The sequence below is a fragment of the Vidua chalybeata genome, chromosome 5, assembly GCF_026979565.1.
Source record: "Vidua chalybeata isolate OUT-0048 chromosome 5, bVidCha1 merged haplotype, whole genome shotgun sequence".
Taxonomy (NCBI): domain Eukaryota; kingdom Metazoa; phylum Chordata; class Aves; order Passeriformes; family Viduidae; genus Vidua; species Vidua chalybeata.
In genome coordinates this window covers 4,367,888-4,391,453 of record NC_071534.1, presented here as the reverse complement: position 1 = coordinate 4,391,453, position 23,566 = coordinate 4,367,888, and the positions used below count along the sequence as shown (strand labels likewise).

Genomic DNA, 23,566 nt, shown 5'->3' with positions numbered 1-23,566 from the left:
TATATCAAGGAGTAAAGTTCATAATTACTCTGTAATGCAGATAGACAAATAAATATTCCCTATATCTGAAATGGTAACTGTTCTTTGCACAACTTTTTGTAACCTTATTATTAATCTTTTTTGATGAGACTTCATTTACGCTTATGATAACCATAAAGTAGTTTTGGAAGATTTTATCAGTGTTCCTAAAAGATTCTGAAAATACAAAAATATGTTAAGCAACTCCTATTTTTGAAACGTAGATCTCTCCATTTGTTTCTTTAGAAAACACCAATTCCTTGCCCTGTGAATCCATGTTGCAATGTAACCATCAGCAGAAAGCTGCTCTGCTTGCAAAGCCTAACAACTCCTGCTGCCTGTGCTGGTGGCTGAACATCAGCTTTGCTCTTTACCTGGCAGTGGTGCCAGATGTCCTGCACTAGTCTGATACAAAGCTTTGCATCTCTGATTGAACACTCTCATTGAAAGTGGCAGTTTTGAGACTGTCAGAAATGGTTTTCCTACAACTGCCTCTGGGGATACGGTCCTAGAAAGCAGGAATCAAGGAATAAGTCAGATTCATTTGTTAAACTCCAGTGACTAATCTTTTCATTATGAAGGTTGCAAGGACAATTTTTTTCCAAGTCAGTCTTCTTTTTCCTTTTTCTTTATATGGCACAAAACTCTTTGAATGTAAGTGGAAAATTACAATCCTAAATACTAAAGGACAGAAGCCAAAGGGGTACATCTGGCAAAGAGCAAAATGCCAACAAATAAAAGCATTTTTGATTCCACTGCTACTGAGGTGGCTAAAGAGCCATATATTGACTTCAGTGTGCATTAATATCTCATTGGGAACCCTATGATCTAAACCAATCTGCAAGACAAGAAATGCAGAAATCTTCCATCAAGCTGCTCCCTTGTGGTGGATTTGTTAAGCAGCTATGGTCCAGGGCATTCATGTATGCACAGCCTGCTTTGAAGCCTTCTGTGAAGCTGCTTCTGCAGAAGCAGGAGAGACACATTTATTTTCCTTACAAGATTAAAGTTAGGAGCGTCTCCTTTACAAATAACAATACCGTTATTTTGTATATATATATATATTTAACTTGTGCTGCTTGTAGAAACCAATAAAACATTTTTTTTTTGAGGAGCAGTAAGTTTTCTTCAGTGGTCTGAACATATGAGGCACATCTGAACGCACAGCTATGAAGATGCTCTTAAATCAAATAATAAGTTTTAGGGAGTCTTAATACTTGAATGTCTGGGATTCAGACAGCCCAGATGAATCCTTCATATTTCCTGGTGGGCCTTGGGTATAAAACTTCCTTTAAGACTTAATCTGAACAGTGGAAGACTGTTGGGTCAATGTTTGCTTTTCTCCCTCTTAACCTGGAAATGCAAATTCCAAAGTGCATTGCTCTGTTTCCCTTCTTACCACTCCTTCTGCTGGATGTGTGAGCCAACGGGCAATTCTGAATGCCTGCTACCTTCCTGCCACTTCTGGCTTCTCTGCTTCTTCAGAGCTGCTTACTAATCCTTATTTTCCAACAATCCTTGCTTCTCTGTGCTGTATAATCTGGCAGGACTGTGGTATAGCCACACCAGACAAGCACTCTTGCTTTGAGGTCCTGCTTTGCTGGCTTTCTCCTTCTCTTTACTGCGATCTTCCTCTTACTCCTGCATCCCTTCATCATTCTTTCCTTTGTGTGAAGATTATTTGCCTGCAATTGCACCTTGGGAGGGAGAAACACATTTTGGTTGGCTTAAAGCTTGGTTGGTTAAAGGGCTGTACTTCCAAACAAGTCATCTTCACCTCGTCTCCCGTCATTTTCCAGGACAATCTGCGTAAAAAGGATGATCGGATTGAAGAATTGGAAGAGGCACTCAGAGAAAGTGTTCAGATAACTGCAGAGCGGGAAATGGTGCTAGCACAAGAGGAGTCAGCCAGGATCAATGCTGAGAAACAGGTCTGCAATCTTGTAAAGTCACTGGTAGCCCTCCTAGGAAAGTAACCAGACAGTAAAGTACTAATTTCCCTGCTTTCCTGCGTGAAACACCGCTGGCTTTCTTTGATGATCCTCTATGTCTGTACCACTGTTAGGTAACAGAACTCATAACATCTGCAAAGCCTTCGTAGTAAGTTGTATTTCATAGGTAAGATTTTCTTGAAATTAAAATCAAAATACAAGGTATCCTGAGCTTTTGAAATATTGGTTTAAGTAGTAACTCTTCTGATCTGTCTTGCTTGTCAAAGCTGCCTTCCTGTGTGTGAGGTATACTTAGATTTACTGTCCTGTTCATTGAATTTATTTGAAAGACAATGGTTTTTTTTTAGCCTGGTTGTGTTTATGGACCACAGTCTCCTTGCACTTGCAAAACAACTGGTTAAAAAGACAAATCCCTTGGCTTGAGCCAAGCATGCACACACAAAATACACACTTGTGTACTGAAGCCACAAGTAGAAACTTTCATGCATTGGTTGATTTTGTGCCATTGATACTCTGAAGAATCATGGACATGCCTGATTTTAGCTCAGGTAAGTAATCATCAAGAAAGCATACCCTAAGTTATGAATAAATCCATGAGATTTTGATAAAGCTTGTGAAGGACAGTAATTAGCAAACGGGAGCATTTGGTTAGTTGCATTTCAATGGAGGAATCTCCCTGTCTTTGTTATTTACTTAACACTTCTGACCCAAGTGCACTTTAAAACATTTTAAGAGCTTTTTCTTATAATGTATTCTTGTATCACAGACTTCAATGAAAAGAAGTAAAAATCGAAGTTTTCCTGAAGATAGCAATTGTTTCTCTATGAACTAGAGCTCAGCTGTTTGCTGAGAGTTGTATTGAGGATAATTCTGGTTGCTGTATTTTATGATCATAGACATTGATTTTATGATCATAGAGCACCACCTAGAAGCTGGTACTCAAAGAATATAAAAAATATATAATTATAAAAATATATACATATAAGCATAAAAAATAGATTGTTGGAATTGGATGTAACATCTTAAAAATGAGGCAAGGCAGGGAAATGCACAGCCTTAATAAAGGCCAGATCAATAAACCATCAGGGTCAAGAGAGAGATTGAGGAGAGAGGAAAAGAGCCAAGACAAGTAAGATCTGTGGGTAAAGGTTGGTGGAATATGGTAGATACCATAAAAAGCATAAAAAAGAAATTAATTTGGATGTAGCAGTGAGGAGGAGAAAGGAGAATGGAATGAGGGCAGCAGTATTGGAAGAAAAAAAAGTTGACACCTATGACAGCAATGGCTTACTGCAACAGAACTAAACTGCCACCTCAGAGCAATTATGGTTTTTAAAATATGAGCAACAAATCAGCACAGTGGAAAGGATCTGCAGCCTCTTTGTTCTAGTCAGCACTGGGAGACCTGCTGTGCCCCACTTTGTCCAACGGGATTTTGTTCTGGTATCACTTAAATACAGTCAGGTGTATTTAGAGTGGTGGCAAGTAGCTGTTTTTCCAAGGTGCAGAGGAGACTTCCCTTCAAATGTTTTTCAGTGCCTATTCCTTCAATTACTTTTAAAGAATGCCCCCTTTGTTTTATTATGTCCTGTGGAAGCTCTTTGTAGAATTTTGAAAGACAAAGGTAATATTAGAGTTTCAAAATGCAACACTACATGTTCTATATACTATCAATGACAAATCCATTGACTTTCACAAACCATATAATAGGTTATTAATATTCTTAGACCAAGTCTGAGTGATGTGTGATTTTTAAAATGTTGATGTTGTTCAAACTGACTGTAATTTGCTTTTAATTGCATGCTTTTTCTTTCCTCTCTTGTTTGTTTTCTACCATTCTGACACTTCACTGCCTGTCTGAAGCTTTTTAATGAATCAGTGCATGAGGTCAACCATTTTGGCTTTAGGTGGTTCAAGGTATGAGGACATCTCATTTGTGTGTGCCTCTGCCCCAATATTTTGTGTTGTTATTGTGGCCTCGTCTTGTGTAATCCTGCCCTCCATCATCTCATGATGTGTGGTGTTGTGCTATTTTATAGGCTTCAGATTTGAAATACAGTGTCCAAGAAGCCACCCTGGATTTCATGGTTTTTATAATATCCCTTACAGATTAAAATGTTGCTCTCTTTAATCCAGTGTTTGAAGATATCCTGTCATTGTGTATCAACTGTGACAGTAGGTAACTGTGTTAAATACACAATCTGTGTATGCAAGACATCTCCTACTGACCAAAGCTTTCTGTTTATTTCACCATTTTAGACCTGGTCTTTCATTCATCTTTCTCAAAAATAAAATCAGGAATTTCCTGCTGGGAGCAGTGCCCCCATTGAATTGGGCATCGTTTTATCATCCCTACTGATCTGTATAGCAGAAACCTTGCCATGCAGAAAGCAGATGAGGCAGTCTTGCATAGATGGGAAGGCTTGAAAGTTCTTCAAGCCTTTCTTGCTAACAATAGTCACCTGGTTTTGATGGTGCACCTGCTAAATCCTCTATGTAGATACCGTTGTGAATTCCTCACAGCTGTGGGGTTATTTAGTACTGTGGCTGGGCCCACTGGTGCAGCCCTGTGTGTGGAAGGTCAGAAGGTGCATGCAGACTTCTTTGTTGGTACTCCCATAAGGCTGAAGGTAGGATTTCTCAAATAAACACTTCTATCATAAAGTTTTTTTTATTAGACATGGTTAGTGTAGTTTCAGGCACTATTTCTGCATTAACCAAATCTCAGTTTATTTTAGAAAAGCTGTCATTATCCTCTGGGGGAGAAAAATAGAATTACGTAGAAGTTTTTCCCTGCTCAGAAATACAGCAGTAGTTTTGCTCCCTAAGAAAAACTGTTGGAGGTTTTCTTTGAAAAGAGGCCCTGTCTTGTCCACAAACCCTTTCACTGTCCTGGTGCATCTTACCATCCCTTCTCCTGCAGCAGGAAGCAGCAGGTTATCCTTTGTATGAATTGAGTCCCAATCAGCACCATTCCCAGGACAATGCTGGAAACTTCCTTTGGTCTTCCTGAAAGAGTGGGATCCTTTTTGTGAAATAAAGTGAAACACAAGTTTAAGTTCTGTGGCACAATTAGCAGCAGGTTCTTGTCTCAAGGAGCACAGTAGTAGGATTAGTGGCACTTTTAGCCTTCCTTATTGGAGGTCATAGTTCACAAATGTTTTCTGACCTAAGGTACTTCATGCTCTCCTTTTCCTTGCTCACTTTCATCCCCGTACTTGAGTGCACATCCCATCTGTTTCCCCAGCCGAGGTTGTTCTGGGGCTGTGTTGTGAAATGGAGCAGTGACCTGGAGCAGTTCATGGTAACAACTGTCTTATTTTTTGAAGGGATTTTTTTCATGTGAAGCACTTCACTGCCCTGGTTCATGAATCCCCATACATAATTTGAGGTACATCTGAGGAAGTGTTGACCTGTGTGGGCAGGACTGAGACGTGAAGGCAGGAGTTGCTTAGTATTACTACTAAAAATACTTTTACCAGAAACTTATTGCAGCCTTTACACTGGGCTCCTATTTCTTGGAGTGAGACAGTGCATTGCCTGACCAGAACATACATTTCTCCAGCTTACTTTATTTCCTACAAATTTGAAAAGCAGAAGATTTTAAAAATTTAAATAACATTCCTGCTGATAGTAGTGTTCTCTCATGAATATCAACTCCTGCTTAAATGCACTCTCTGTATAGTATCAGTTAGAATTTAACTCTTTACCATAAAATGTAATGGCAAATGAACACATAAAATAATGGCCACTACCTTGTCATTCCTTCCTTCCTTAAATAGCTACTTAAACTGAAATTTTTAAGTTGGCAGTCTGATCTTGACACCTTCCACCAACTTTTTTTGAAGTTATGGTTCACAGTGGGACATTTTAAATGAGGTTAAGTATGTCAACCTAAAAATAGCTGTATCTCTATTCATACACTGTGTCTTTTTATCCTACACAGGCCAGACTGTTCTATTTTCCTTTTTTTAAGGAAACTACAAAAGACTGAACATTGTAAAAATAATGTATTGTTTAAACGTATTTTCTTACACTCCTTCCTTTCTCCCACTGTCTCTGTAGATTATTTCAGCAGGATGTAATATTACTTCAGGTACACATTGATAACAAGACTCCTGAAATTCTATATCACATATGCCTGCTTCAAAATTGTTAAGGAAAAATAAAGATGGAAGTAGGTCAATAACTCAACCAGAACCTCCTTCACAGCTTCACAGTTCTCTCCCGTTTCCTTACTGTAAATACAAGGTCTGCAAGGGTTTGAATGTAGAGTAGAGCCTCCAACAGCCTTTTGTCTTATCTGTAAGTTACTGTACTGAAATCCTCACTAAGTTTTGAATTGTATCTGTCACTTGCACTTCTGTCAGAACACCATTCTGGTTTTAACTTTCTAGCAAATGCTATTTAGAGTAAAATTCATTGTAAGAATAGAATAGAAACTACATTTACAACAGATTTATCGTATATGGGATGCTGTCCTATCAATTGCCTTCTAAAAACGCCAGATAAATTAAAACACATACCTTTTTTGCTGAGGATTCTGTTACTGAAATAGATCTGAAATATTTTCTCACATATGTTGAGAAATAATTGGAATTATTTTACAGCACAAATTTTGACACACTAAGTTAATTTCTGCAGGTCCCTGTAAATGAAAAATATAAAGTGGAATTTCTCAGGAAGTAATTATCTGTAGATGTTTTCTGGGAACCACAGAAACGTCAGGGTTCTGACTGCTCTGTAATACTTGCTGGACAGCTTGCTTTTAATGAATGTTTTTGTCTCTTCTTCTGTATCTCCTAGTGAGAAATTTGATAAACTTGGAGATAGGGGATCAAGGCAGTAATCCAAGGTATGGCTTGCGGGTGAAGGTGCTAGAGGTTTTTTTTTAAGATTTTTCGTGAGAGTTTACATTTCTTTGGCTGAACTTCCCTTGAATATCTGCTGAAAAGCTCTTTTCTATAAAAGTCTGCCAAAATCATTTTGGCTTTTGAGTGTGTGTATATATATACATGTGCAAAGTAAATTGAGTACTTATTTCATATTAAATGAAATTCTGTGCTAAAAATGTATATTTTACTTTGTTTTACTGATAAAAAAAAATTTAGGAGCTTTTTAAGTCAGTGTCAGCCCAAAGTATAGTCTTACCATTGTTTTCCAAGAGATTTACTTTATTCTTCTGTCTGATTGTTCTGCTTTGGGTGGAGAAAGCATTTTGGGTAACTGAAGTTCACTGGGCCCTGTCAGTGAATATGTTTGCAGTAATTTTTAGGAGCATTGCATCTCCCTAACATTACTTCTTTTCCCCAGATATTTATATGGCTTACATAACCTTTTCCTTTAAAAATACACAGATTTGTACTGAGTCATGCTCCCTGCAAGGGAGAGGTAATTTAGTATTTAATTCCCTCTGCATTCAGTAATGTACCTTTTAAGAGGTGGAAGAGTGGAATTTTTTCTGTCTTAGTTGTGTTCAGTGTGCTGAGCTGGGGTTTTTTTATGTTCAGATGGGGAAAATTAATTGAGAGAGAAATGAATAGGAAATCATGCCTAACAACTTTGAGGCAGAGATCTTTTTCTAACATTATAGACAAAAAAACACCTTTATAATCTTTTAGAATCATGGAACTGTTTAGGTTGGAAAAGACCTCTAAGATCATTGAGTCCAACCATTAACCTGATACTGCCAAGCCCACCACTAAACCAGGTCCCTAAGCACCACATCTACCTGTCTTTTAAATTCCTCCAGGGACAATGACTTTGTTTTTGTTTAATTTGTTGCTCTCGTTTAAGGTGGCAAAGTAGTCAAAATTTGATGACTTTCAGGAGAACCGGGGACACTGGAAGCATAATTAACCTCTGTGCAAAATATACATTGAGCATTTCTCCATATAACTCACCTTTTCATTTAATGAAATGAGAAATACTGATGGAAACTGTTATATATAAATTTGGTGCAAGTGCTGATTTTAAGATAATTTTGTCTGTATTTTTATCCCTTTTTATTGTTTAATAGATAAATACCGATTTCACGTTATGCCTTTTACTAAGGTATCCCAGATAAAGCTCTATCTTGGCATCTCTCTGCCTGTTATATTATTTTCTTAAGCACCCACCTCTAGACAGCATTTTATTTGTTGTGGCTCAAGAGAAAATCAAATTCTTGCAGACTTGGTTACATTAATACTTGCTTGTAATTATGAGGACCCACTCAAATAACTTGTGTTAATATTTGTTTAAGCGAGTCCTTCTTTTTTTAATTTTAAATTCCTTTTCCAGTTTCATTCTCTGTGATCTTAAATGCAAGTGTGATTCAATAATATGTAGGTTAAAGCATTAGAAAAACTCATCAGACTTGAACATTAGATTCATATATGTTCTTTTTGTGACATAATTGATTTTTTTCTCCAAATCCATAAGTGCAAGAAAATTGTTTTCCTTTCCATAGCATTCTCTTATATAGAAAAGCACAGAAGACTGACAAGCCTGAGGTTCATTAAATTGAGGATGCCTCTTCGTTTTAAGTATTTCCTATTCACACAAAAACTTCCCAACTTCCCTGTACTGCTGTTTACCATTGGATTCCTTCAAACCTTCACTGAATTTCAGCCTGAATTCAGTTGGCTGCAAATAGTGGAAGTTCTTTTTATTTCTTGTTGTTAGGTTCTGCTACTTGCATTCTGTTAACTACAATGCTAAAGATTTGCATCCACAAGTTTGTAGAGGTGGAAACTTTCCCGAGTTTGCCAGTGAGACTGTGCTTCTTCAGTTGCCACATGTTCAACCTTCACATGGCAGTGCATGTGCTTTCATTTATTTATGTTCATGATCCTTAATGTCTTTTGGGAAAAGAGTGTTAAAGTTGTATATGGAATCAGCATAACGTTTTTCACTGCTTGTAGTGAGTTAATACATCACACCAGAATTTTTCTCTTTGGAAAATCAATCTGTGCTATATAAATTGACAGTCTTTGCTGTGCTGTGTAGCACACCATTAAATATTTACTTTGAATATTATTCAGTTAGGTCTAAACTGTCTGCCATAGTGACATATCCTAGTTAACCTGAAACTGTCTAAAATGCAGCAAAATGGAAATCAGCATGGTCTGCAGAAAGCTGGTAAAAACCTGCTGAAATCCTTGGGCAATTAGTCTCACTTCTACCTTAGCAGCAGCAGATGTAACCTAAGAAAGGGCAATTTATTTTGAAGATGGCCATGTTTAGAGTTGTGGCTGGAGTATCATGATTTAATCATAGATCTAGAGAATTTTGTTTGGATGTGATAAATTGTGCCAAATGAGCACAACATGTGCAGCACTGCACAGGATGTGCTTCATGTGCTGCATTCTAGGGTCTCTGCCTCTGTAGACATTTTTAAAAGGTGATCAAAATCCAAGATTTTCAAGGTAGATTATTATTCCTAGTGATTGCTGCTGTATTCCCAAGGATTGGGAATTGCTAGTCCTGGAAGATAAACACAAGACAGTTTCCTGAGACTATAGATTCATGTAAAGTCAAATAGGACAGCTTCCTTTGGTATGGTTATGTGGATCAAAAAGCATAATGAGAATGTTTCGTTGCATAATGGTTTCGCTTGAGGAAAATGTGGAAATAGAATTTTAAGTTGTTACACTCTTCAGATACCAATGACTAAAACAGATTTCTTTTCCTCAGTAGAAATCAGAATTAAGTTTTCACTTACTTTTTTTCAAGGCCTGACTCAAATATTTTGTTTGTGTTAAGCAGAGGCAGTTATTGTTTCCTTCTCAAGAGCTCTTGTCCCAGCAGTAGGCTGTTGCTTATTTATGTAGGTTATAGCCCACATTTAGGAGATACAACTGTCAAAGCTACCTCCAAACATCCTAACAGGACACAGCTGTGACTTACTGAGTCCTGAAGGCTTAGGAGTTTTCTCTTTTCCAGACATCTGTGAATCCTGATTCCTCTTTCTTCATACAAAAACTCAGTGCTCTCAGAGTATGAGGAAAAAAAAACTTTATGAATACTCAAGTAAAAAACCCCTTGACAGAGACTTCTTTGTTGATGTTTGTGTGCTTCTGCAGGAGGAATATGGTAATGTCTGGTCAGTCTCATTAGTGCTCTTCCTTGCCTAGAGCCATCAGTGGAGACAGCAGGGAGCAATACTGAGCATTAACTCCTTTTTATTATCAGATGCTCTTTTTATAATGAAGTTTTTGTTGGGAGACCAGCTCATGGAAATAAGAGACATCAGCTGTCTAAATATCTCAGTTTCACAGTGATAAGAAAAATTGCATTCATCTGCAGCATCCTGCAGGTTTTTAGACCATGGGCTTTTGTTCTCTCTATCTTGTTCCTCTCCTTTTTCCCATTTAATAAGGTAAGAATGGAACAGTGGCACCAGTTCTGTTAAGCCACCAAGACACTCTATCAAGGATGCTGAATGTACAAAATCCAAACAACCAAAAAAGCAAAGGCACCAAGACTTAAAGCCACACAGTAATGTAAAGAAAGACAAAAATCCCTAAAATCTTCAATGCTAACTCCCCTCTTTGCTGCAAGCAGAACTCCTTCTCCATGTGCAGTCTGCCACAGTCCTCTAATGCTGTACACAGCTGACTCTGGCAAAAGGGTGCTGCAAGCCTGGCATCCCCTTTGAGATGCAGGTAGAAGTGATACATAGAAACATCTTAATTACTGCATCCTGTGCACTGGTGCTGAATAAGAGGGGCTTGAATTGAAGCCAGAGCTCCAGCCTGTGTGGTGGGACAGAGCCATCCTGCATTAAACCCCTCTGCTGTCAGTGGGGCAGAGCTTTCTGCTGTTCTGTGGTTGAGGGCTGTCCTTACCTTACAAATCAGACATTACAGTATAATTTTACTAAGGGACAGAAAGATTTTTTTCTTGTTATTGTTTACTGACTTCTCTCCTTTTCCTCTGATATCTTTAGCTCTAAAGAAGCTATATCTTAACAGTTTTTCCCAATATCTATAGGAATTTGAAGTTTGTTCCCTTAATTCAGAATAGCCAAGAGTTTAGTGAAGTGTCTTGGATATAGTCTTTAAAAGAGTACCTTAAAGCCACCCTACTGCTTTAACAAAAATGGGGCAATGATGAAACCATAACTCATTTCCCTCTTATTTTGTGTAAAGGTTTATTAGCTTGTGATTTAAGCAAACCATCTGGTCCTGCTGGCAATCCAAGTTATGTCAGACTCAGTGCTTTCTCCCTGTAATATGTTACTGGAGGCAGTTAAATTACATGCCTAAGTCCCAAGTCTGGCCTGTGCTTTTTCCATGTCTTAACATCTGTTCTAGGAATTTTTTCTGGGATCCAAACAAATTTACACGGAGCCAGATCTCTTGTCTTTGTCTTTCTTTTCATCTCTATTTCTTTTCCTTCTCTGCAGTGTAATCAGTTCAACTGAGTAAAAGATAATGCAGAAATTTGCAGTCTCTTTATCATTTCAGCAATGTACATAGTGAGATAAAAAATACTTTAAAAACTCAAGAGCTGTAGATAAATAGGAGATTTATCTACATCATCTGAGAGTGACACTTTGAGAAGTGTTAATTACTTTTTCAGTCCTTCCGATATTCTTTCTACTGACTTTTAACTGCAAGACTTTTTGTTTTGCTTGCCTGATCAGTTTTGGGCAAAAGTACAGATTCTTATTACATTTTGTCTTGCAATGCTGATTTCTCGTTTATACAAAACAGGTCTATGTTTAGAAAATAAATCATTTAAAATATACTTGTTAGCCTGCTGAGATGGTTTGGAAAAGATCTCTAGTGATTGATTTATACGCAGATGATGGAAAATTATTTGTTTGTGCTGGTATTTGTACCTGTGTGCTCTGAAATGCCATCATTTTGTATTCTGCCTGGAACTTTTGAAACATAATAATGATCATAAACAGCTATCCCATGGCCTTCTGTGTCTGTATGTATATTGAAAGAACTAGAATTTCTTTCCTTCAATCATAAGCATAAAAATAACTCTGATTCCAGGTATGTAATTAAACATTGAACCATGTTTCCTAATTTTGCCCTAAAATACTGTATCTCCAGGTTAGGGATCTTAGTGTAACAGTCAGATTGTCATGCCCTGTGAGACTTTTAATTATAGACTGATAAGGTTGAGGGAGGAGATTCTCCCCTCTCTTTAGCTCTGGAGAAACCTCACCTGGAGCATCCAGCTCTGGGGCCCCCAGCACAGGAAGAGCACGAACCTGCTGGAGCAGGTCCAGAGAAAGCCAAGATGATCAGAGGGCTGGAGCACCTCTCCTGTGAGGAAACCCTGGGAATTTGAATTGTTCAGTCTGGGGAAGGCTCTGGAGAGACTTCATTGCAACCTTGAAGTATAAAAAGTGACTTGAAAGAGAGAGAGGCTCTTCCCCAAGGTCTCTAGTTACAGGACAAGGGTCAGTGGTTTTAATCTGAAAGAGAATAAGTTTGGACTGGAGATAGGGAAGAAGTTCTGTATAATAAGCATGGTGAGACACTGGGACAGAATGCCCTGAGAAGTTGTGGATGTCCCATCTCTGGGAGTGTTCAGGGCTGTGTTGGATGGGGCTTTGAGGGGCCTAATCTGGTTAAGGGCATGGCAGGAGGGTTGGTGGTGCTTAAAGGTCTCTTCCAACCCAAACCATTTTATGAAAATATGAAAAAAATAAGATACACAGTCTTTTCTGCAAAGATTGATAATCTACAGGTGAGAAAAAGCCTTACCTAACATATTTTTATGTAGTGTACCAGTGATTTGCTAGTTTTAATGCCAGTCACATACATGTGAATTTGGATGCATTCATATCCTATCGCTTGAGACTAGAACATTTTCCTTTGTGGTGGCTGTGTAGGGCATTCTTTAGCCTTTTCCTCATTATTGGTATGCACATAGCCTATAAACATGGGTTGTGTGGGTCACAATTTCAGAACAGAGCCTCTGCAAGTGTTTTTGAATTGTGTTCTTTTTTCCCCCCAGACTGATGACTCTGCCATTGCCTCTTTAGAGCTGCACAGCCCCACTGTAGTGAATTGCATTGTGTTGCAATGTAATTGTGTTGCATTCACGATGCATTTGTCGCTTGGATCATGACCCAGAATTGTTCTGCTTCTCTGAAAAGGTGCAAGCAGAAAATTAAGCTCTAGAGCTATCTTCCTGAGAGGGCTAGAGAAGCCTTTTCCAATTTTCTGTGCAGTAGCAAAGTTATCTTCAGGTGATGTTTTATCACTGAGGAGAGCTCACAATGGGAAGAAAAAAGGTAGCTGCCACTACATTGTAATGTAAACAATTTGAAGTGTTTGGGGCTGCTGAGGTTCTATTAGTGAGTTGTCTGTCTGGATTGACTTCAGGTGTTGGAGTCTTTGGGCTCTGATTTCAAGAGGCAAACAATAACAACCACATCAGTTGATATGAGCATTCTTCCTGGCCTGAAATACCAGTTGTGTCTCAGGAATTCTTAGCAGTGCATTAGTTCTCATGTAACAGGTGAGGGAATTGGAATTGCCTATCCTGATCATCAGAAATCATTCCAAGAGTAGTACAGAGGTTGGAAGGACTTCCAGCCTCAGTGATACTTTGTGTATACAGTCCCTTTCTCCATTTTGCTGTCTTTTTACTGGCTTTTGGGGAACTTGACCAAGCTCTTTGCAAGTCCCTGGCTTCACATTACACAATGGCCAGAAAGGTTTATTGGAACCACTACATATTGGGAGATAATGTGGTATCTCTATGTCTGTGCAAAAGCCTGTGTTTTGATTTGCACTTACAGGAGCCTGAAATAACAGTCTGTAGGAGCAGAGAGGTTAAGATGGTAGATAGACTCCTGAAAAGAGCTTCAGGTTCTTTTCTTATTAAATCATTTCTTTACAGGCTGTCACTGACATAAAGAAACTTCTCCTGATGCATTGCCCTTTCTCTCCACCTTGCTTTCATGTTTCCTAAGGGAGGAGATGCAATATTATGCAAAGTATTTGCCCTATCTTGACATTTCCCTTTTCTGCTGCTGTGAATTGTATCCTGATCTAATTGACATTCTTTGCCTTCTTTCACACAGTTTGTTCAATCTTTCAGGAAATCTCTCCTCTAATGGAAACTTATTTCAGCTTGATGTTCTTCCTTAAAGATAAGCTGTCACCTGGGCTGGTCACTTAAGGCCGAAGGATGATGAACAATTAAGTCTCCATTTAAGTTCTCTGCTCAGAGTACATGAAGACTTTTCTGGCCTGTCTGAATTGTGGCTGTGTCCTAGACAGTCAAAGATACACCTTGCTTTATCTACTGTCATTTGAGAAAAGAGTAGGAAGAGTTCACTCTTTGTATCTTCTGGAATGGGTGGAGACTTCCTAGCTACAACTGACAGGGCACAAGCTTACCCGCAGCTAAATTGAAAATGTCAACAGCATGTCTCTGAAAATGTCTCAGTGTGCCAAGAGCTCTGTTTTTTGGCAAATATTTTTTCTTTATTGTGTAATTAGCTGCTCTCAGGGGACAAAATTCAAGGATAGATGTGAAGGTTTTTGTATAGGCTAAATTGGATGTGCATTGCAAGTAGTTTGCTCCTAGTGAATATTCCTCTGTCATTTCTCACAGGACTGCTTACTAAGATTGGTCTGCACTAAGAATCAGAAGCTGCCAAAGAAAATGTTTTGTTTTGTAGAAGTTTAATTGAAATAGACCCATGGACTATCTACAACCTGATGAATCTGAACAACAAAGTCTTTACTGTGAATGCAATCATCACTATTTTGGTGAACTTTGTCTTTAGTAAATTGCGTGACAAATGGCCCTTGCTGGAGAGCCTGGATGATGGCTCTGTAAACTAAGTTGTTGGCACAGTTTAAAAGCTACTCACATTCCAGCCATTCCTAATACATTATTAGATCAATCTTCTGTTGGCCTGCAAAAATACAAACTATAACCTTAGAATTAAAAGAGTTATCAAACAGAGCGATGAGAAAAAGATGAAGTACCTGCAATAAGCACTACCAGGGGATACTCTTGCAGAGTTAGCCCTTGCCACCTCTCCCTGGGAGCCTTGGCCCAGGTAGGAGGCTCCAGTTTCCTCATGTCTTCCAAACAGCTCAGAGTTGTCACACTACAGATGTACATCAGGCAAACCAGTCCTTCAGTGTTAGCATCACAGACCTCGATGGCTGGCAGTGGGAGGAAGCCTGTCAGAAATATTTCAAACCTGATTATGGAGAAGATGTTGCTTCAGAGGTTGTTTTAGCTTGGCAGCTGACAAATTGACACAGGCCCTTTTGACTGTTGCAGTTGGCTGGGGGCTTGCTGATTCCAGGTGGTTTTCTGTTCAAGCCCAGGGGTTTATAGTTGGCGTTCCTGTTTGCAGTTTAAAGGAAAATGTGTGAGTGGGTATTTTTGATCCACCCACAGGAAGCAGGGACTGATATCCTAGCAGCTGATGCATAAGTGCACCTTCATTACTCCACCATTTTTCTAAGAATCAGTTTCCATCCTAGTAGTATTATTTCTGCAGTTCTTTGCGTTCTTTTCTGATATATTTTCTCTATTTCACTTTATGGAGTTTTCTCTTAGTTTTAAAAATTGGCAGATTTTCTGATCTTGTTTTGTGCACTAAACACTAAAAAAGCAGGGAAGGTTTGGTTATTATATCCATGCTTGCCAGTTTGGACTACTTATCACTGAGGTTCTCCTTTGGTCTATTGATTACTAGGTGAATTCTTGGCTGTACATTTGGAATAGTTTATGATAATTGCTTATTTTAATTTTTTTATTTAGTTGGCTAAGCATAAGAATATACCACCTTTTGGCAGCTGCATTTGAATGAAAGTAGAAAGGTTTTCTGCAGTAAACACTGCACAATGTCTGTGCTAGATTTTTATAAATCTCCTAATTCTCAATTGCAATGTTTCTTGCTCTGTCACCGATTGAGGATGAAAACCAGTCTTATTATCCATGTTTGTCCTGAGTCATTAGCTCTACCTTTAGGAGTACAGGATTTATTAAAGCATGTTACATATTTCCCTACAGCACCTATATAGTAAATGACATACTCAACTCTCCTTGTAAAAACATGTAAGTAGAAATTGAGCTTGTTGTAAATTGAATAATTCATTTCCAGGATAGATCACAAGTAGACTGTTATGGAGGGATGTAGAGGCAATGTAGTGCTGTGTTTGCATACTAAATTTATACAAATATTTGATTTTGTGCAGCAGTAGCATCTGAGTTTCTCCTGTTGAAAGCACATTATAAAATCATTTATGATCACTTTGTTTGTGGTGGAAAGATAAAACCTACATGGAAGAAGTCAGTGAAAGTAGTGTGCACCATTGAGCTTTATTATAAAATTATTAAAGCACATCCAGAGGTTTTTGAATGCTATATGTAGCTAGATTTAAGCATGTGTTGTGATTTTGAGTGTTAATTAGTGATACATTTTACCTGAGACAGAACCTCTTCCAAGTGCAACATAAAATTACTCTTCATATGTGTAAAATATATGGCAGAATTTATAATCACGTTGTTTCGGAATCTTTACAGTTTGCTGAAGATAAGAGCATTGTTCTGCTGTACTTTTCTGCCATCAGCAACTCTTTGAATGTCTTACATTGCTAAATCCCAACATGTGCCTAAAAGCATTGTTCAAATGGTATTTTGAGGGAAGTAGCCTCACATCCTCATGGGAACCCACTCCTCTCCCTGCTTCAGAAATGTTACCTTTGTTCCTAAAGTGCACATGTAGTTTCTCTTTAGGTATCACTTACAGTGAAACTGTTTTATCCTCTTGGTATATTATCAGTGTGTTTCCTTTAATACCTTGCATTTTTTGTGGGCCACTGTTAACATATGCAGGCCATCCTCTTATCCCTGTGGTACATTCTCTGAAACAGAAATACAGAAGAGTTGAAGGTTTCTATTGTAATGATTATGTGACCAAAATAAATTAACTCCCAAGCTGTAATGCTGCTTTGTTCAAGTGCAAACATCCTGTCCACAGCACTGGATGGTGCCTCCAGCCTGCAGAAGAGAGAGTAGCATCCATTCCCTGGTAACATTTGTATTCCTATTCAGTTATGACATTTAGGAAGTTCCAGCTGGTCACACTGCATAATTTTTCTCTCCTCCTGTCTTCTCCAAAAATGTTTTAGGTAGAAGAGCTGATGATGGCTATGGAGAAGGTCAAACAGGAACTGGAGTCAATGAAAGCAAAATTGTCCTCTACACAACAGTCTTTGGCTGAGAAGGAAACCCATTTGACCAACCTACGAGCTGAAAGAAGGAAACATTTGGAGGAGGTCCTGGAAATGAAGTAAGTGTCTTCTTTTATTATTTGTAGGATTTTTTTATTGATGTCTCTGCATTCTTGCTGTTCTAAGGACACGGGTATGTCTCTGCAGATAGCAGATACCTGTAATCAGGAGAGCCTTCAGAGGTGACTTCTGACCAGGGATTACTGACATCACTTACACACTTCCTCCAGAACTCAAAAACATTTCTTCCTTTTGATTGTTTACAGTAGACTTCTGTTATTTGCACAATAGCATCTTCAGAGCAGTTATTGGGACTCAGTTGTTCTATGTCTAATGAATGACCCATCTTGCTTTGAGCAGCCCATAAATACTTCAAGGTAAGGTGCAAGGAAGTGTAGCAAATGACAAAATAAAAAGGGAGAAGATAAACATAATGTCAGGTGTTTGTAATGTTAAAAATCAGACTGCAGATTTCTGGTCTGCTCAAGTATTTTTCAAACTCATTCAGATGATTCATTAGCAGTGGAGCAGCCTGAAGTTCTCTCTCAGTCAAACTTCTCTAATCATCCTTGCACAAGCACGCCAGGATAAAGCCAAGCTTTGAGGAGGTGGGGAGAAGAGAGGGATTACACTTCCCAGGCTTAAATGCTTCCTAATTTCTGACTGTGCATTACAGATAAATAGTTATCCTTGGTTTAGGGAGACATGAATCCATTTAGTGCAATGATGGATAGTGCTGCCAGCAGTTCATTAGAAGCACTTTCAGTTGTTTAGCCAGCCCTGAAGAGAAGGAACATTTTTATTGGCAGGACTAGCAGTGGTTCCTCCACTGTGGTTTTGTGAGCCATTATTTATTTATTTAACTATTCTACACTGGTTTCTTTCCTTTCCTTTTTTTTTTTTTTTTTTTTTTTTAATGAAAGGATAGAAAAACAGCTGTTACAAAATGGAAAGAGGTGGCTTAGATCTTGAAACTTTAACTTAGAACTGCTGTATAAAGTAGGCCAAGCCTCCCCAGCTTCATATTCGGCTACAACAGTTTGATCTAGACCTGGCATAAGGATGTTGGAAGACTGCAGTACTTAAAAGCCACACTTTTTATTTTTAATAAAAAAATTTATTGAGCTATAAATTTGACTGCCTTGAGAGTTGCTGTATAGGGGGATGGGAAGAATAGCTCTTTAGGTGATGTGGGAATCCAAAGCAACTGGAGATGTATCCCATTTCCAATCACTTGAGAGTACTTTCTTCTGCCAAACTGCTCTGCCAAACCTTCTCATTAAAATCTACACGCAGTGTACTGTATATCCTGAAATGTATTGGAATTGTGTAGATCCTTTAATATAACTACTCACTTCTAAATGATGACCTCTCTTACCTGTGTAAGTTATTGTTGGAAAGTTTTTGTACTGAAATGTGGTATCAGGTACTGCATGAACTGGTAAATCCATTGTACCTCAGAAGGAAGAAGAACAGTGGAGAGAATGGTAATGCTGTCAGCACATGGAGAGAAAGATGGAAAAAGCATTACGTTTGTATAGTTAACTAGCTGAGCATGTTTTAGTCATAGCTGGTCTGTCTTAAAGTTCTGTAAAGCTGCCAAAGGCATCCAAACTTCAAAAACTCGCCCTCACCATGAGGCTCTGTTGCAAACAAGTCTCTACTGAGGACTCCCAGTCAATTAAATATCTTACTTTATATACAGAAACTCCAGTATATTCTTTGTTGCCCTGCTTTCCCAGCCTATGTCTTTCATGAAAAGCACTCATTTGTTTTCTAGTTTTGCAAAACGTTTCTTGTGTTGTTAAGGTATTTACTACTATTTCAACTAAAAAAATAACAGTAATTGAATGAGTGGTCAGTTTTGTGAAGCAATTAGCTGCTTTTGGAGTCCTTTTGGAGGAAAAATAACTGTTGTACAGATAGTGTTCACAGGGTTGGTGAAGCAATATTGTTGCCTATGTTCTAGGGCATGCTTCAGTGGGAAAAGGTTTTGAGGTGCTCAAAACCAGTACTGATTAAATTTGAGATTTGTTAGAGGTGTAGATTTAACAACCTAGGCCCTGCAGTCAGGTAATGGGACTGGGGAGCAGACAAGAAAAATAGCTTAGGAAATGCTGCTTTAGGAGATTCCAGATCTGGAGTGAAAGAAAGTGTTAAAGCAACAAGGGGACCCCAGAAAGTTACCTCTGGGTTTTAATAGGAACTTGTTAGATATAATGCTAGTGAAAATAGATGTTTAAAATACTGGTTTTTAGAGTAGAACTTGTGTTTACTACTGACTCTGTAACCCTGAGAAGATCATTTCACACTCCTTAGGGAATAGTGTGGCACTAGAATAGCTCAAGTGTGAAATATTCCAAGCAAGAAATTTCACTCCTTGAAGAAATACTTCTTCAAGCTCTCTTCCTTTAAATCTAATATTTTCATTTTCTTTAAAAAAACTTTATTGCGAATAATTATGAGAGAGGCAGATAATGGTCTCTATTTATATCACCAAACCTGATCTACTGTAGAGAAATACTAGTGAACTGCTAGGGTTTTTGTTTTGTTATGTTTTCTTTAAGAAGTTCTAATGTTTCCATCATTCACAGCAAATCTTTTAAATTAGGCAGGAATAAAGTGCTGTCTACAGAGAAATCTCTGTTCTTTGTCCCATAAAAACCTGCTTAGGCTGAGCTGAGTTATAAACTGTTGAAAATCACCAGTTTTACTTTCTTTTTTTTTTTTTCCCCTGGTGTTGTCAGCAGATTTTGGCAGTGTGTGAAAATAACCAAGCACAAACAGTCTAATCTGAGGCCGGGCTCCTGCAGTTGCCAAATCTCTAGCAGCGGACACTGCACTCACAGGGAAGGGGAGCAGACACTGTGTCTGCATGGTTTTTTTACTAGACAGGCCTTTTGTTATGGTCAGAAGGGTCTTCCTAGTCATGTGCTTCGAGGCTGAAAAGTCCCAGTTGGGACATTTCTCAAGGTGTTCTTTCAGACCTGGAAAACGATCCAATAGCCCTTTCCTGAATGATGCCTTCTCCTGCTAATTGCAATTGCTGCTAGCCCTGTAATTCAAGGTATGCAGACTTACATAACATAGTTGTGTACATTCAGAGTTGAATCTTTCATCCTGCTGGCTCACAACAGAAGGATTATTACTTCTCTGAGAATAATTTACTATCCTGTTGTTTCTTGAAAAAGAATCAAAGATACTGCAGATTAATTAATTGTTAGCACAGAAAATAATCTGTGTTTCAAAATCAAGCTGTCAGAAAACATCTTTTGATTTCTTGTCTCACTGTACATGAGTAGTCTTTTGAGTATTTATCACAGTAGTTTTTAATGAGATGCCAACCTAGGCAGGGCTGTGCAGGAAGACTGTTCACCCATATATCTGCTACAGTTTTCCTGCATGATACGATTTAAAAATATTTGGTAGATGGAGAAGTCCACATTTTCATTTTCTGGCTCTCAGATAATTAAAAATACAAAGGCATGTGCATGAACACTCACAACTAAAAATCAAGTCAGTGGAAGCTGAGGTTGTTTATCTTGTGAAAAGTTCATCTTCCCAGCAATAAAGCAGCATGGTCTGGAGGTATGAGTATGAAGCTGAAGTTGAAAGTAATCCAAAAGAAACTGATTAATTGATACAGTTTATTTGCCAGAAAAGCAAAATCAATTGATCAAAAATGACATGTGAGGTAATTTCAAGCCCTGCAAACAGTTTAACCAAACAAAAAATACTTCAGATTGTGTACACTCATGGTGAGCAGAGCTAAAAAAAAAAGTATCAGTGTCCATCCAACAATAACTTGTTGCCTTATCCACACCTGTCTTCTTGGAAATTAAGGAATTTCCTGGTCTTTAAAGAAGTTATGCATATGGAATAACAACAGTCCTCCAGAACAGAGGAACAGCTGTCTCCAGAGTTGGAAATCTCTTTGGGTTTGTTGTCAGTGCCACAAAGCAGCAGCACATCACCATCACATCAGCAAGGTGTGGCTTTCTGGGCCCAGCACGGGCTCTTCATCACACAGAACTGGGCTTACAGGCTCTGGGGGGTCACTTGGTGTGTCAGACGTGATGGCAGCAGTGGTACCTGAACTTCTCCTGTGATTGCTTCATGTGCACTTAAATAAGCTCAAGTCCCACAGGGGGCACTCTGTGCCTGCAGGATTCACTGTCTGGGGCAAAGCTGAACAAGTGCATCCCTGTCAGTCCCTTTTTCCTTCTGTTAGCTTTGGAATTTTCTTCTTAGTCTTTTTCAGCACACACAGTGGAAATTAACATGCTAGTGTCCTGTTACCATTGTTTTGTCCTTTTCAATTTTGTTTTGTCCTTTCCAAGCATAAAATATTTAATCGTATATGTTTATTTTAATTCTACATTGTCACCCCATTAAATAGTTACTACTTCAGTTGAAATAGTCTGAAATGTGAAAAAGAATCCATTTCTAATTACTAAACAATACAGACCTCATGTTTAAATAATTCAGAAGAGACTGACCTTGGAACTGCTGTTAATCTCCAAGTGAATGGCACAGAATCCAATAGGAAAGCTGAAATACAGTATGCAGATACAGTGTGTGTCTTTTGAGGCTCAGGTTATTGAAAGATCTTGGTTACCTTCAAATTTGGTGTCTTTCACTACTATTTTTTAATTCAGGTGGAAAGTTGAGAGAAAACATAATTTCCTTCACACTTGTTTTTTTCTCTTGGCAATTAAGGAATGAGCCCTGTTATCCTTCCTGTCCTCCTCCTGTGTTGTCCACGAGCCTTCTGAGCACTGCCAGTGCACAGACAGTGTTGTGGCAGCACTGGAGACAGCCTGCCACCCTGTTCCCAGTGCAACTCACGCTAGCTGGCCTGAACCGTGGAAGCAAGCAGAAGAGTTTAACCCATTTTTGGGCAGCAGTACTGAACTGGTCAATCAGATGTTTCACATAAGTGAATCTTGAATCTCGAAGTGTCACTGACTCATAAAACTGCAAAGCAAAGACATGAATGAACCTTTAGCAAAGTGTATATAGACAAAAAGCTCCATATGAGTACTCACAGAATTAGATTGTTGTGGTCTTCTCTGTTTCCTTAAGTATTGGGAAGTTATATTTACCTTTTCTAATTTGTTTGTTGTTATTCTTCACCTGCCTTGAAAATATTTTCCTTCTGTAGCTTTTCAGATACTAAAACCTTATCACGATATGTCACAGTCGTGTTCTGTCTTCTGCTAAAACCTTCTGTATCTCATTTTTTCTTCAATTCTATGGTCCCTGAGAACAATCTTGCAGACAGAAAGTATTGTACTATCTTAATGAGCCATGACAGGCCTGGAAGCAAAACCAACTGCTGAAAACTACACCAGGTGGTGTTAAAGCATTTTGCTCCAGTCAGTAATTTCTAAGACTATTGATGTTGTAGGGAGGAGTTGGGAAAAGAGGTCCAGTCATTAACTTCTGGGGAATTTAGCTACACTATGCTCTTGTTCCTATGCCTTTCCATGGGAGATTATTTTTCTGGATATAATTCTTCAGGGACTGGGTTTAGTGCAAGTGATCCCTCCAGTGTCATAGTTTTCAAGATGGTGAAAGAAAATTAAACCTCTTTCAAATGAGAATGTGAAAAATTCAGCATACAGCCTCAGCGTTAAAAATGTGGAGGCTTTGTCATGCTTTCATTTTCTGTTAAGGTATTGCAACATTTCTACAGAAACTGCTCTGAAAGATCTCATCAACAGAGATCTTGGCATATATGTATACACATAGTACTAAAATGTATGATTTTTTTTAGGCTTACAAAATCCTGACTCTAGAGGATAAATACCCTTCTTGTCTTTTCTCAGTTTTGCTAGTCATGATTGCAAACCATCTTAGAGAACAGGTGCAGCACAAGAAAATTTTATGTTCTTTACTGTCCAGAGGGCATTACTTTGGTAAAAGTCTGTTTTTATTATAACCTGTATGCAGATCATGTTATCTAAGAGAAAAAGAATTCTTGGTTTTTTTTTTTTCTAGATAATGTTAAATTGATAGCAGAATAAGGGAGAGTGATGGTTTTATGTTGACTAATATATAGAACAGATTGTTTGTTTCTAAGATAGCTCTAAGGGCATCAGCATACTGCCTTCTGCTAACTAATTCTGTATGCCTTTATTTTGTATAATTAAATACACAGAAGTTCTGTCACAAGTAAAGGTTTATCTGTTCAAGGGAATCTGTGTAATTTTCCCTTGGAAGTATGAATCCTCTACGTCACTCAGTTCTAGAACAACACGAAACAAAAGTGCATTTCCAAATTTTCTGTATGCAAAGACATTGTTTGTGTATAATTCTCTACAGAAAAAGCGTAAATATGGTTGTGATTTTTGTTTTAAAATATGCAGGAGT

General features: G+C 38.3%; 1 protein-coding gene across 2 annotated transcripts in view; it reads left to right on the top strand.

Annotated features, from left to right (window-relative positions):
* Positions 1-23,566, top strand: part of ERC1 (ELKS/RAB6-interacting/CAST family member 1) — a 270,416-nt gene that overhangs the window by 160,895 nt on the left and 85,955 nt on the right. For both annotated transcript variants that reach the window (XM_053944154.1, XM_053944153.1), the window contains 2 exons: positions 1,818-1,949; positions 17,090-17,250. In XM_053944154.1, the coding sequence (XP_053800129.1) occupies positions 1,818-1,949; positions 17,090-17,250 (293 nt within the window). The remainder of the gene's footprint in view (positions 1-1,817; positions 1,950-17,089; positions 17,251-23,566) is intronic.